At 37.4% G+C, this 12082-nt stretch overlaps 1 protein-coding gene across 6 annotated transcripts in view; it reads right to left on the bottom strand.

The window, feature by feature from the left end:
- The window catches only part of ARHGAP29 (Rho GTPase activating protein 29), a 51731-nt gene that overhangs the window by 13692 nt on the left and 25957 nt on the right, over positions 1-12082 (bottom strand). For 5 of the 6 annotated variants that reach the window (XM_032117717.1, XM_032117718.1, XM_032117714.1 and 2 more), the window contains exons 4-8: positions 5535-5631; positions 5099-5171; positions 1156-1216; positions 526-663; positions 176-240 (exon numbers count right to left, since the gene is read on the bottom strand). In XM_032117717.1, coding sequence (XP_031973608.1) covers positions 176-240; positions 526-663; positions 1156-1216; positions 5099-5171; positions 5535-5631 — 434 coding nt within the window. Of the gene's footprint in view, positions 1-175; positions 241-525; positions 664-1155; positions 1217-5098; positions 5172-5534; positions 5632-7642; positions 8106-12082 lie in introns of those variants that run through there. The other variant, XM_032117719.1, reaches the window with a different exon arrangement.

Raw genomic sequence — 12082 nt, 5'->3', positions numbered from 1 at the left:
TACATATCCAAATTTCCCTAACAAATGGAAAGACGCAAAATGCAGATCTTTTAGTATAGTATAAATCAATTCTGTATCAGCTTAAAAATCCATTCCTCAACATCAGAGTTTTACTCCTGGGCAAGCCATCCAATAAAGACTCAAGACTAAGACATAGCCCCTAAGGTCTACTCACCTGGTGTCCAACAACAGCTTTAGCAGTTTCAGCCATTTTTGCTAAGTTTTTAGCACACTCCACTTCTGTTGAGAAAATCTCACAGTTACTGTTTACATTATAACAACAACAGTTATAACACATGCTAAATGCTTTTTACAGTCTTCCTTTAACAAACAGACTACAGAGGGGACCACCTTCACTTTGTTACAGGCCTTTAATTATAGGAAATGCATGATAGCTCTGTCCACTTCAGCGGAACAGCTACTAATTTAGAAATCACATTATTGACAGTCTGCAGCACAGAGGCCTGACAACAGATTTAATTTCATCATGACAAAGCTGATTAAATGCCAGAAACAGCCACTCACCCAAGCTAAGCTTTTTTTCTACCCATGAGACTACATCCTTGGTATATTTTGACCATGCTTTAGCATAGGACAGAGCCGACTCAATTCCGCTGTCATTTCTTAGGAGCATGCTATCAACCTCCTCTGCTCGAAGATGTCCTGCAAATAAAGCATCCAACACAAAGAAGTGATTTTGAGACATGACCACACACTGAGAGCAAAGCCAGTATTAGCCAACTGTGAGTGCTTAAGCAGCTCTGATCTTGAGTTGGTCTTTAATGCTAGTTGACTCTAAACAGGACTGACAGAGGTTTTAGAACAAATTAAAGGGTCATAGTATTTTATCTGGAGTAGTCATATGGTCAGCATAACTTCAAGAAAGTGACCCAACAAAACACCAACCGTATGACAACACACAGAAGGTGCTTCAGGCCTTAGTTCTTCCCCCCGCCCCGCCCCCAAAGCAACCTGGGCTGATTATTTACAAAAGAATGAAGCCTTTAGAATAGCTTTTTTTTTTTTTTTTTTACAGTGAAGTTGTAATGGCAGCACAGGTGTAAAAAAGTGACCAAGCAACTTACTTAGAACATTTTTAGAAGAAAACCCACACAATACAAAATGGTGTTTATCAATGTTAAATGAATGACCTACCTTGAATATCATCCCTTTCATGCAGTGAACCCCCAGACGCCACAGAAAGATTCTCAAAAGACTGTTGTACAGGAAAAAAAACATTAAGTTCGCAAAGAAAATCTCTCGCTGGAACTGAAAGCTAACAACATAAACAGCATTATCTGCCTCCTTTTTATTTGCAGATAGAGGAGAAAAAGCAAACTGCACCATAACTCCCTCTCATCTAAAGTACAATAGCTTTTAAACTCCCATTGCTGTCAAATGAGACATGATAAATAGCAAGGAATCATTATACACCTTTACATCAAGGTGTATAATGGAAGGAATCATTTACACCTTTACAAGGAATCATTTACACCTTACAAGTTTGGAAGTCTGTGATGAAAGAGTTAAATATCAACCAGAATTGTTAAACAATTAAGTGAGCGCCAGCTTTTCTAAAATCCCTCCCTATCTTTTAGAAACCATTTCACACAGACCTAATGCCAGATACATATAACAGACATCTTTCTACATGCCATTATGAGCCTGTACTTCTTCCTCAAGGGAATAAAGTTAGGATTTTTCATAAATTACTTGCAGGTGGTGCACTGTAGGCACAACAGCTGACTAGTAACACTTGCTAATGAGGCCCTGACAATCAGTACAACCTGACAGAATGTAATCCAATAATAAAAGGAATTTAGCACATCATGTCATCCCTACCTTTGTCCTCACACTGCATTTTGCTAGCCCTTTAAGTGTGCAAGTTGAATTATTTGTAGGACTGTGCTGTAGACCTGACTGCTCAACAATTTAAATGAACAAAAAGTTTACTTTGTAACCACTACCCCCTTAAAAGCCAAACCAAAACAGACATCAAACTCTACACAATTTTAAATGGATAAACTACTTCTGAAAACTTTGAAGCACAAAGCAGACAGAAAACAAAGCTAAGAAATAGCTGCAAAGTGCCCTTAAGCTTTGCAAGAACAGCTTGTTTCCATTTAGACTCTGGCACTGGTTTATTTTCAGACATTTGCTAAAATGAAGCACAGTTATCAATGATAAAAGTAGTTTTGGTTTGTCGGGGTTTTTTAATGTAAATGAAAACTGATCATAAATCACACAAAAATCCCTCAACAATCATTGTTTACTTCTCAGCAAAAGCAGCTTTTCCATAGACCAAAACATGCAAGGTATTAATCATCAATGACATCAAACAGAATCTAACTACAGTCTAAAGACCTGCTTCATTCCTAAGAAAGTGGAATACTATTACAGTGGCTGTCTAATACAGGAAAGTTTCAACAAAATGGAAGGGCTTTTCCAGAACAGGTGGGAAATCTATCCGAAGCTGTCCCCAACTAAACTGTTAAAAAACCTCTAAAATCTTCATTTAGCAATGGATCAATATTCGGTTGCAGAGAAAGCCTGAACATTCCTAGATTTAGTTCAGATTTTACATAAAATATTACTGTCTTCAAGTAGATTTTAAAGTTGTTAGGGAAGAAAAAATAATAAGAAGAAAACCACCATACTTTATATTAACTTGATGCACTTTTAGGTTCTGGTCCTAAAAATTATTTCCCATTCTATAAGACCTAAATCACTGCAGTCCTGAAAACTGCTCACTCCTTTCCAGTAAATCAGGCACACTAGTTAAGGCAGCTAATCAAAGGTCACTCATTCACATTCACTCATTGCAAATATGTTATACCACATTTTAGAAGGAAACATAAATAAATACTTTTATCTATGTCCTAGAACCTATTATCAGAACTTGATCCATACAGCTTGCCCCCTCAAGCAACCAGTGACTCATCCCAGTAGTTCTAGCAAAAATTAAAAGCCTGACTTCCAGGCAGATTTCACTTCCAACTTCGACCAGTCTCCTGTGTCTTTTTTGCCCTCATTACCCAAGACTCACCCTGACACAGGCAAATCTCTTCACACACTTTGAAAATTTTATCCTTCTTTATTATGCTCTCAGATCTGCACAGCATCAAATAGCATTCAAATAGCTTGTTGAGTAATGAAAGGTCAGACATGTCTGTCTGGTCTCTTCCAGTATATTTTACAGCTCTTTTGTTTTTAATTTAAAAACATCTTTGCTTCCACCTTGTATGTCTGGTTGAACTACAAAAGCTAAAACGAGAACAATTACATTTGCTAAGAGGGGGTATACATATTTAACTTAAGCTTCTAAGTGGAATGCCTGCAGTCAAGAGAAGCAAGATCAGCACTGCCCACCCCCCACCTTGGAGCCATCCTCATCAGCTTAATTAGGGAGGTCCCTAACTAAAGAGACAATTAAAATATTTCTCCTTAATCAACCCTCAAAGTATTTACATGTTAAATTCTACCAAAATGTTACGCTCTGTTTAAAATACAGCTAGCTGCTATGATCAACCACTGAACACACAACTACAGAAAAAGTTAATATAGCTATTAAATATTTTGCATTTAACGCCTCTTAACACTCATCTTCTAGTTGGCCTCCAAATGGCACTCTGAATTGTAAATCCAAGTGAAATGATTCACCTGTTAAATGTATATTTATTTGCCTAAGTGAAAATGTACTTAAGACAGATTTCTAAGAAACTGAACTATGTTATCCTACCTGCTCTAGAATTTATAATTGTTCATCTTCACATTAGGAAAAACAGGAGACACTACAAAAGCGAGCTTTTAAATATAAGCTGGTGATCTCTGAAGCATCAAGAATGGAATTCCTTCTTCATTTCGCTATATTCAAATTTGCCCTTGGCCTTCCCCCCACCCCCATGTTCAGAAGAGTGATCTTTTAGACAATCAATCATTCACGTCACAATACAATATATAAGACCATCTCATTCCACAAGCATGTATTTTTACAATGCAAAACCATTTCAGGATTAAAATGTTGGCAAATTCAGCACCTTCCTTCTGTTGGTGAACCAATTTGATGAACCTGTACTTCTTCAAATAATCTCATTTAATTTACATGAGATGCTGGGTTCTATGCTATTTTATTTTATACTTTTTATCAGCAACCTAATTCTAAGTTTGCCAGAACCAGTTTTCTGGGCAGCCTACTTTTCCTCCATATTGTTTATGAAGGTAAGTTTTGTAACAGCTACAGAAGCAGAATTTGTGTGATAACACACATGGGAGAAAGATGAGTTACCAAACATAGTGAAAATTTGAAAAGACTACTCAGCTGTAGCTGCATGGCTTGCTGCACACAAGCCTGTGTGAAGAAATGCTAAGTCTTAAATATGTTTCAACAAAGCCTTAAAAAAATTTTAAAAATTCGCGATCTAACATTTTTAACCTTGCTACAACTTAGCTTGTAATACACACTAATTATCAATTGTATCTTCCTTGCATGTTACTCTTAATTTTATTTGATTTACCTGAAAGTCTGTTGCTAGATACACAAAAATTCAAAACAGAATTTGGTTCTGAGCATCTTTCAATCATACCTTCAGAGTGTTTAAAGGGAAGTTTAAAACATAAGTGTTTTTTCTTTGACTACCTATAAGTTGACAGTTCTTTTAGTGAATTGTTGCTGAAACAGTTACAGCACAAAGTGGGCTCTGAAAGAAGGAAAGCTCATTTTGTCATGAACACTAGTCTCTAAAAGCCAAAATGAGGTCACTAAACCTTTGGTTTCCAGGTTTAACAGGTAATAGTCTAACTACTTCAGTGAGCAGTCATTCAAGTATCTTACTTTTCAGTATTTATTTTCACTTAACAAACTAAAAAATCTTAAAAACAATGACAGCAGGCAGTCCTGTCGAGTCATTGCTATCATTTAGAATTGAGAATACATTCAAGTATTTGAAACCTTGAATACACATTTTTCCTGGGTTGAATCTTCTTTTTAAATTCAGACGACTCCAAGTGTCCCAGCCCCATGATACAGAGAGTTTCAGTGGAACTGAAGTCTCCTTTAACAGATATCATTTTACACTCCAAGAGAACGTGCTTAGCCTACCCTACTTCTCCGAGATACAGGAAGTCCCAATGACGAGCCATTGTCTACATCTCCCATAAGGAAGTCTGAAACACTGCCAGAAAAACAAAGAATTGTGTTACTTCATCACTTTACCTCACACCAAGCAATTTTGTGTCACTGAATTCAAAAATTCAGATAGTGTTACACTAAGTCCTGTAAAAGTTCTGCAAACCATTTTTAGTAATGGTCTTATATTCCCTGCATTTCTATACCATCCTAGATTTCCTTATTAAGAAAGAAACCCCAAACTGATAAAACCACAAAGCAGTAAAATTGTTCTAGATGTAGTTAATTAAAATTACTTTATCAGAAAATAGTTGTCCAAAAGAAAACTAAAGCTTTTGTTATTGTTGAGCCTTAATTTGATTCAGCTCCATTGAGTTCTCTTAAAAACTCTTTCTGGATTCCAACTTACACGTTTCCAAAGGTGAATGCCAATGTTTCAATGGAGGAAAATATTTCACTGAAGAGTTCTCTCTTGTTTTCCTCATTAACTTCTTTGAAGTTCACCGCTTACCAAAAAAAAAAAAAAAAAAAAAAAAGAAAAAAAGGCTGAGAGGTGGATCAATCAAGCAAGTTTACTAGGCCTAGAGACAAATTTTACACACAAAGTCTCCTACAGAATATGCAACATTATGCTTTTCTGAATAATTGAAAAAACACACTTTTAAAGAAGATTAGTGAGAAAGTAAACACTAAAGGAAAAAATTTAACACAATCCAGATGCTTCCCACAATGAAGTCAGATTACTCTTTCACTTCCTGTATCTTCCCACTTAAGGAACAGCTTTGTGTGGAAACGTTGGTAATGCATGGAAGACAAAAACAGTCATTTACCAACTAGAGTTAAATCACACAGCAGCAGCAGCACCACAAAGGAGCTTACAAATACAGTCATATTTGAAAAGCTGTTTCTTTTCTGAGTAGAAATTTCAGAGTTCCAAACAGGAGCAGTAGCTTGTGGGGATGCCCCCCCAACCATATGCAATCCAGAACACAGCATTTCTGGCTTGAGAACAGGCAAGCAGAAAGCTATCAAAAGGTGGAGTCCCCTGAAAAACCCTTCAATTACTAGCTCCATATTCCGGGAAAAGCCCCTCGGCTTTCCCTGTTAAAAGTGGGGAAGAAACTCAGCGTAACTATTGGTGGTCCAAACTAGGAAGAAGAGTGTTACTGGACAAACTAGATAGTTTAAAGCGGTGATCAAGTACTCAGCCACTTAACACAGCCTTCAGCATGCTTCCATGACAAGCTGGAATAATGAGACAAGAAGAATGATTCATCCAGAGCTTCTATTAACAGCTACTAAACGAGAAGAGGGAGAGGGAAAGGAGACGACAAAAAGCACAACCATTTTTGTCTGTTTCCAACTTAACTCCTTAATCAATGGAGACTGGGAGATTTTTTTGTAGAAAAGCTGCAATACACTCCTTTGAGCTGAAGCTGTACCCTCTGGATGGAAGTTTCTCCCAGTGTTACATTGTGAGAAATGACCATTTCACATTAGTATTTTTTTTCCAATTTACTTTTTTTAAGTTTATTTTTTTTAAGCAATGCAATACTCTTAATTCTCTAGATGTCTGAGTCACACATGCTCGCACCTATTTCAGAGATACTGCAATGACATGCATACAGGTATTCACCCCACATCACTTTTTGCAAAATCTAACAAGGTTAATTTGTCTTCCTTACATTTCAAGTCCAAATAGAACACAATGACTTGTAGAAGTAGCAAAAATAAAATAATGTTATAATGTTGCCCACTCTATACAAATTTTCTCAGCAAATTAACAGGCTTTAATCTTAAAAAAGTATTTAGCTTCCTGCCAGATGCCTAAATACTAATGGGTAACAAACAAAGAAAGTACAGTAATCTGCTCCCCCATTAGACTTCCTTTGTGAAAGGAAAAGTTTTTAACCAGTAAAGTAACACAGTTAAATCAATTCCTTTTTACACAGTGTGTCAACAGACTTGATCAACATTTTTAAAACAACTATTTCTATACGAAGCCATTACAGAAAACACATATTCCTCTCAGGGGCAATTTTTACAATTACTTGCAGATACGAAATAATGTTGTTGTAAGCCTACAGCAGAAAACAATTCCTGCATATTACAAAACCACTACCAGTCTCTGTTGACACAGTTCACGGCTAAATTACAGCTTCTCCTACCTCTTCGTTCTGCTACACTTTGTAATTACACAAAAAAATGCCTCTGGCACCTTTGTTTGAAAAGAGACTCAGTAAAGCTTTCCAGATGATTTTTCTTTTAATAACTTTGTAAATTGCAGTGGATTTCTTTTTTTTAAATTCAGGTTAGTTGAAAACCTCAACTTCCCAGAAATAATGCTGCATATAAGTCTAAACTTTGCGTTCCAAATCATTAAGCGCAACAGTCACAATGAGACCTACTGATTACTAGCCACTAACGACTAGAAAAATCATTTAAGAGCCTGCATGAAATGCGAATTGCTTCAAAATTAGACGGAATTAGCAAAAACTGTGCATTCAAAGCACTTACCACTGAAACATTCATATATCCATTAGCCGCAGTGTCTTTGGAGAGAGAGCACCTCTTTCACTTAGTCAACAAGACATTAATACAGAGAGCCTTTCCCTAAAGAAACGCCGTCTGTTTCACTCTGTCTTCCTGTTCCAGGAAGAGTTTTGTTAAGCTTTACACTTCATATGCCAGAGAAATCCTTTCTCTTCAGGATCCATCACAAAAGGAGTAACAAATCTCAACGTTTTTCAGATTTACTTCTTTTCACTTTTCCCAAAACAGGTTAGTCTAATCTCCTAGTAATTCAGTAGAATACCACCAGCTTTTTTCTAGCTTACCACTGGAATGCTGATGTACTTAACGTCAACTTGAAACCACGCACTCTCTTTCCCCAGGACATCCTGACTGCACACAATAGCTACTGACAACAATGAACTATAGTAATCTTTCCATGTCTGGAAATGACAGCTATCTATCTACAGTTCTACAGATTTCAAAGCAAGTATACAACTAGACAACTCTTTTAAGCAAGATTTCAGGTGACATATAATGAACCTCAATCATATGACAGTGATATATTAAAATCCAGCACCAGAAACGCAAGCCTAGCTTACACAGGATCTCTATTTCCAAAGCTGTCTTCAAGCTGAGGTGGGTTTGGCAATCTCATCAAAATGCTGCAGTATGATGCAGTTTCAACTCTTGGGTCATGCCATCAAAACTTTTTTGAATCAAGCACAGACTAGGCTGGGGAACCCAAAACAGCCATGGAAGTTTTGGAAGTGAGAATCCCAGAAGCTAAAGCAGTGACTGAGGACATTTGAGCAATGCTTCTAAAACTATGAAGAAAAGGCTGACAGCTGTCAAGACTGAAGGGCAACCAGTGCCTTTAAAAGGTGATGCTTGGATAGTTCCCAGTGAACTCACAAGCACATAGTCCACGGGACACAGCCATGCTAGAGTCTGCACAAGTTCACTTGCTGCCTCAACCCTGCTGCCCATACACACATGCAGGACTGACAACATCAAAGCTGCCTTGCCAGCTGTCTGCAGAGCCTGGACAAGTCAAAACTAAACCAAGCTCACAGAATTTGCTCTTTGCAGATCAATTTTCTCATACCTGATAGATACATATGGTGACATCACAATTTTTTTAGACAGGAATACATCTTCAATCCATACTTTACTAGCTGACTTACTAGAAGTAAGCAACTGGCTGACTTCTTGGAACTGAGTATCTTTGCAACCAATTTTATCTTTAACATCACAACAGTGCTTTCAAAAACGTTTCAGAACTATTTCAAAAACAAAACCACCACCCGAGCAAACAAAAAACCCAACAAAGACAAAAGGACCACTCCCTCTCCCAAAACAAAAACTTATAATACTTCTTGTTATTACCTCTCTTCTTCAATAATATGTAAAGTAAGTGGGGAGAGGAACATCAGTAAAGAGCAATAGTATGGAGATTGGAAAGAGGCAGAAGAATATCCTTGTATCCTAGAGAGGATCAACAAGCTGTCCAGGCCCCACTGTTCTACTTTTAGTTCTTAGTGCCATATAATTTCACCAGCCTGTACTTACTACCAGGTCTGGCAGCCTCCTCAACTTGAGCTGGATGCCAACAAGACAATTTCAAGGAACTGTTTCCTACTCCTTCCATAATAAGTTTTGCCCTGAATGTACATCATATATACACCAACAAAACTCAAATAACTTCATCTTGCTTGAGGTATTTCTTTTTGATGCAGAACTACTACGAAAAAAACTATGCCTAAATAGGAAATTTCTGAAAACAAAGGTAACTTTCAGCTTTACCAGGAATCAGTGTTCACTCTAATGATTAAGTCAAAGGGTGTAATTAAGAGCAGAAGAAGAGTAGAAACTTGAATTCAGCATGGATGGGATCAGGAGAATCATGTACTCAGGAGCCATCAACTATTTAAAGGCACTGAGTGGAAAAATAACTATGAATATGATACCGTGCCAGAATGGGAAGTGACTTACAGAAACAGGAATCTGAATAGGTTCCAAGCAAGATGTTCCAAGTAAGTCTCAATTCTTCTAGGTCAAGTGAGGTATCATTTAAAAGACATTCTTCATTAAGCACTCAAGTAGGCATGTATAAGTAGTAGAGTCCAAAGAGGCCCAGTGAACCATGTCATGTTCATGATATAACCAGAGAAATCCAGTGTGTCATGTCCCACTCTTCTCACCGCCATTCTCCTTCAACCTCAGTCCAAAATAGGGCAAGTCTAACAAGTCTGTACTGCCAAGCATGATTCTCTGTAGCAAGATTCAGATAACATGTTACAGCTAGTTTTTCCTTCAATCTGTCTAAAAGGAAAAGCATTGGACATCCAAAGCAGAACCACAAGCACATTTGTATCATGCCCATTGAAGGTCCTGAGAAATGGCTGAGAGGCTTGAAAGAGGGTCAGAAGTACTCTAATATTTTGTTAAATATTCACACTTGCAGTAATCTAAAGGGAGGCAGTCTATCTGCACTGGACATGTTTAAAGCCCGGTGCAACTTCTCATAGTTATGAGAACACTTCACAAGACAGAGGTCACTAAGGCTTCAAAGTTATTGTAACTGATTTAATGAAGAGCAAAAGGCATTTTTTTTGTTAAAGTAGCAACTTGTTCCTGTATGAAGTTCCAAAGACAAAGTAGATTTGAAACCCTGACATTATGCAAAGACTCAAAAACCAGGAGGTGGAATCATGTGTAAATCCCAGCTTGTTTCTATTTCATCCTCTCCTAAATAAGCATCAGAATTTTTCTATTTCAGGTTAATTTTCTTCCTAGTCATAAATCCAACTACAGAGTGCTTCCATATCTTTTTATAGTTCTGTCCTCCAATGACAAGAAACAGATGAGTCACATGAACTGTTCATAATGTCACATTAACAAAGACAGGGAAGACAGAGGAAAAAGGATACTGGATATGTTCTACCAGCTCCTCACATTCTTGTAGCTTCCTGTTTATTCAAAAGTTGCATTACCTCTAGTGAAATAACCACAGCTGAAAACCTGTGAATGCATGTGTTACAGAGAGGTCACTGTAAGCAAACCTGAGGTCTGATATACTTACGACCATCACAACATGCTGTATTTTTATTTCCGCTTTCTCAGTACCAGCAGTCATACACTTCAGTTTGAATATAAACTTGGAGCAGTATGATCCTCAGAAAAAAAACAGCTGTAAAAACCAAACAGGTGCTAAAGGCAAACCGCCTTCACATTTACCACAGATTACGTTGGGAGAGGTAGTCTTTTTTCATACAGCAAAGGCTTCACTGTTCCCAGAGAAGTAGGACTGAAGCACCAGTCAGAAAGAGTCTTGAAGTCTTGAATCTCCCCATTTCCATCTCCAGAGGTGTGACAAATACAGTATGTGTCTGAGCAAGCACTGACAGGCATTACAAAAATCTTCATATCAAAGTACTTGTTTGTATCAATGGCTACAAACATTGAGGCAGTACTGACTGAGACCATCTTTAATGTGATCTGGAGTTCACCTTCCTTGCAATTGTGTGGCCAGGTCACACAGCCTGGATCACAGGAAAGACTGTTTGCCACAGAGCGAGTTTGTATTTCCTTCAGCCAAAGGATCACAGAATGGTTTAGGTTGGAAGGGATCTTAAAGCTCTTCCAATTCCAGCCCCCCTGCAAAATAATGCAATCCCTTCACGACTGTAGCTCCTCTTAAACACAATATATTAACGGAGAGTGAAGTCTACCATACAAGTCTTACTAGTATATTTCAAGTGCAAACAACTAGATCTGTTCAGAGGAGAAAAGGTAAAAAGTATTTGTGAATATCTGCATTGCCAAAAAAAAAAACACCTTAGTACTAAAACTATTTCTTCTGCTCACTATCAAGGTAAAGGAATGAATCCTAAAAAAAAAAAATTCAAATAACAGCTACTCGTAAAAACAGGTAGAAACAGAAGCATATAAGGAAACATACAAAACGCAAATGCATCTGCCCAGGGTTCAGTGCTGTTGAAACTGTATGATAGAACACTACACACCAAGAAGAGAAAAAAAGTATGGCATCAAATTCAGAAAGCTGCAAGTACTCTGGAGGAATGGATTATGTAATCTAGCAAAGTGCTTAATTCTCCACTTCTGAAGTAAAAGGGTAGGAGAGAGAATAGATAAATCTAGGTCTGGAAAACTGGCTCAGCACTAGAACTATAGAAAGTGGCCTTGGACTTCCATGGTCTTTTAAAGTATACACAAAAAATTCACAAAAAGCCAACATAATTATGGACTCAATCAACAGCCTTACACGCAAGACAAGGAAAATTATTCTACTAGTTTACCTTGTGAACTTGGACAGTACAGACTGTGATTAATATGGGGCATTGCACATCAAGAATATTAATAAACTATGTAGTCCAGGAAGGATAGATGATATTGCAGTGGTTTTTGAAAATGTGATTTAGC

Source organism: Corvus moneduloides, chromosome 9 (assembly GCF_009650955.1).
Source record: "Corvus moneduloides isolate bCorMon1 chromosome 9, bCorMon1.pri, whole genome shotgun sequence".
Lineage (NCBI taxonomy): Eukaryota > Metazoa > Chordata > Aves > Passeriformes > Corvidae > Corvus > Corvus moneduloides.
This window is presented reverse-complemented; position numbering and strand designations above follow the sequence as displayed.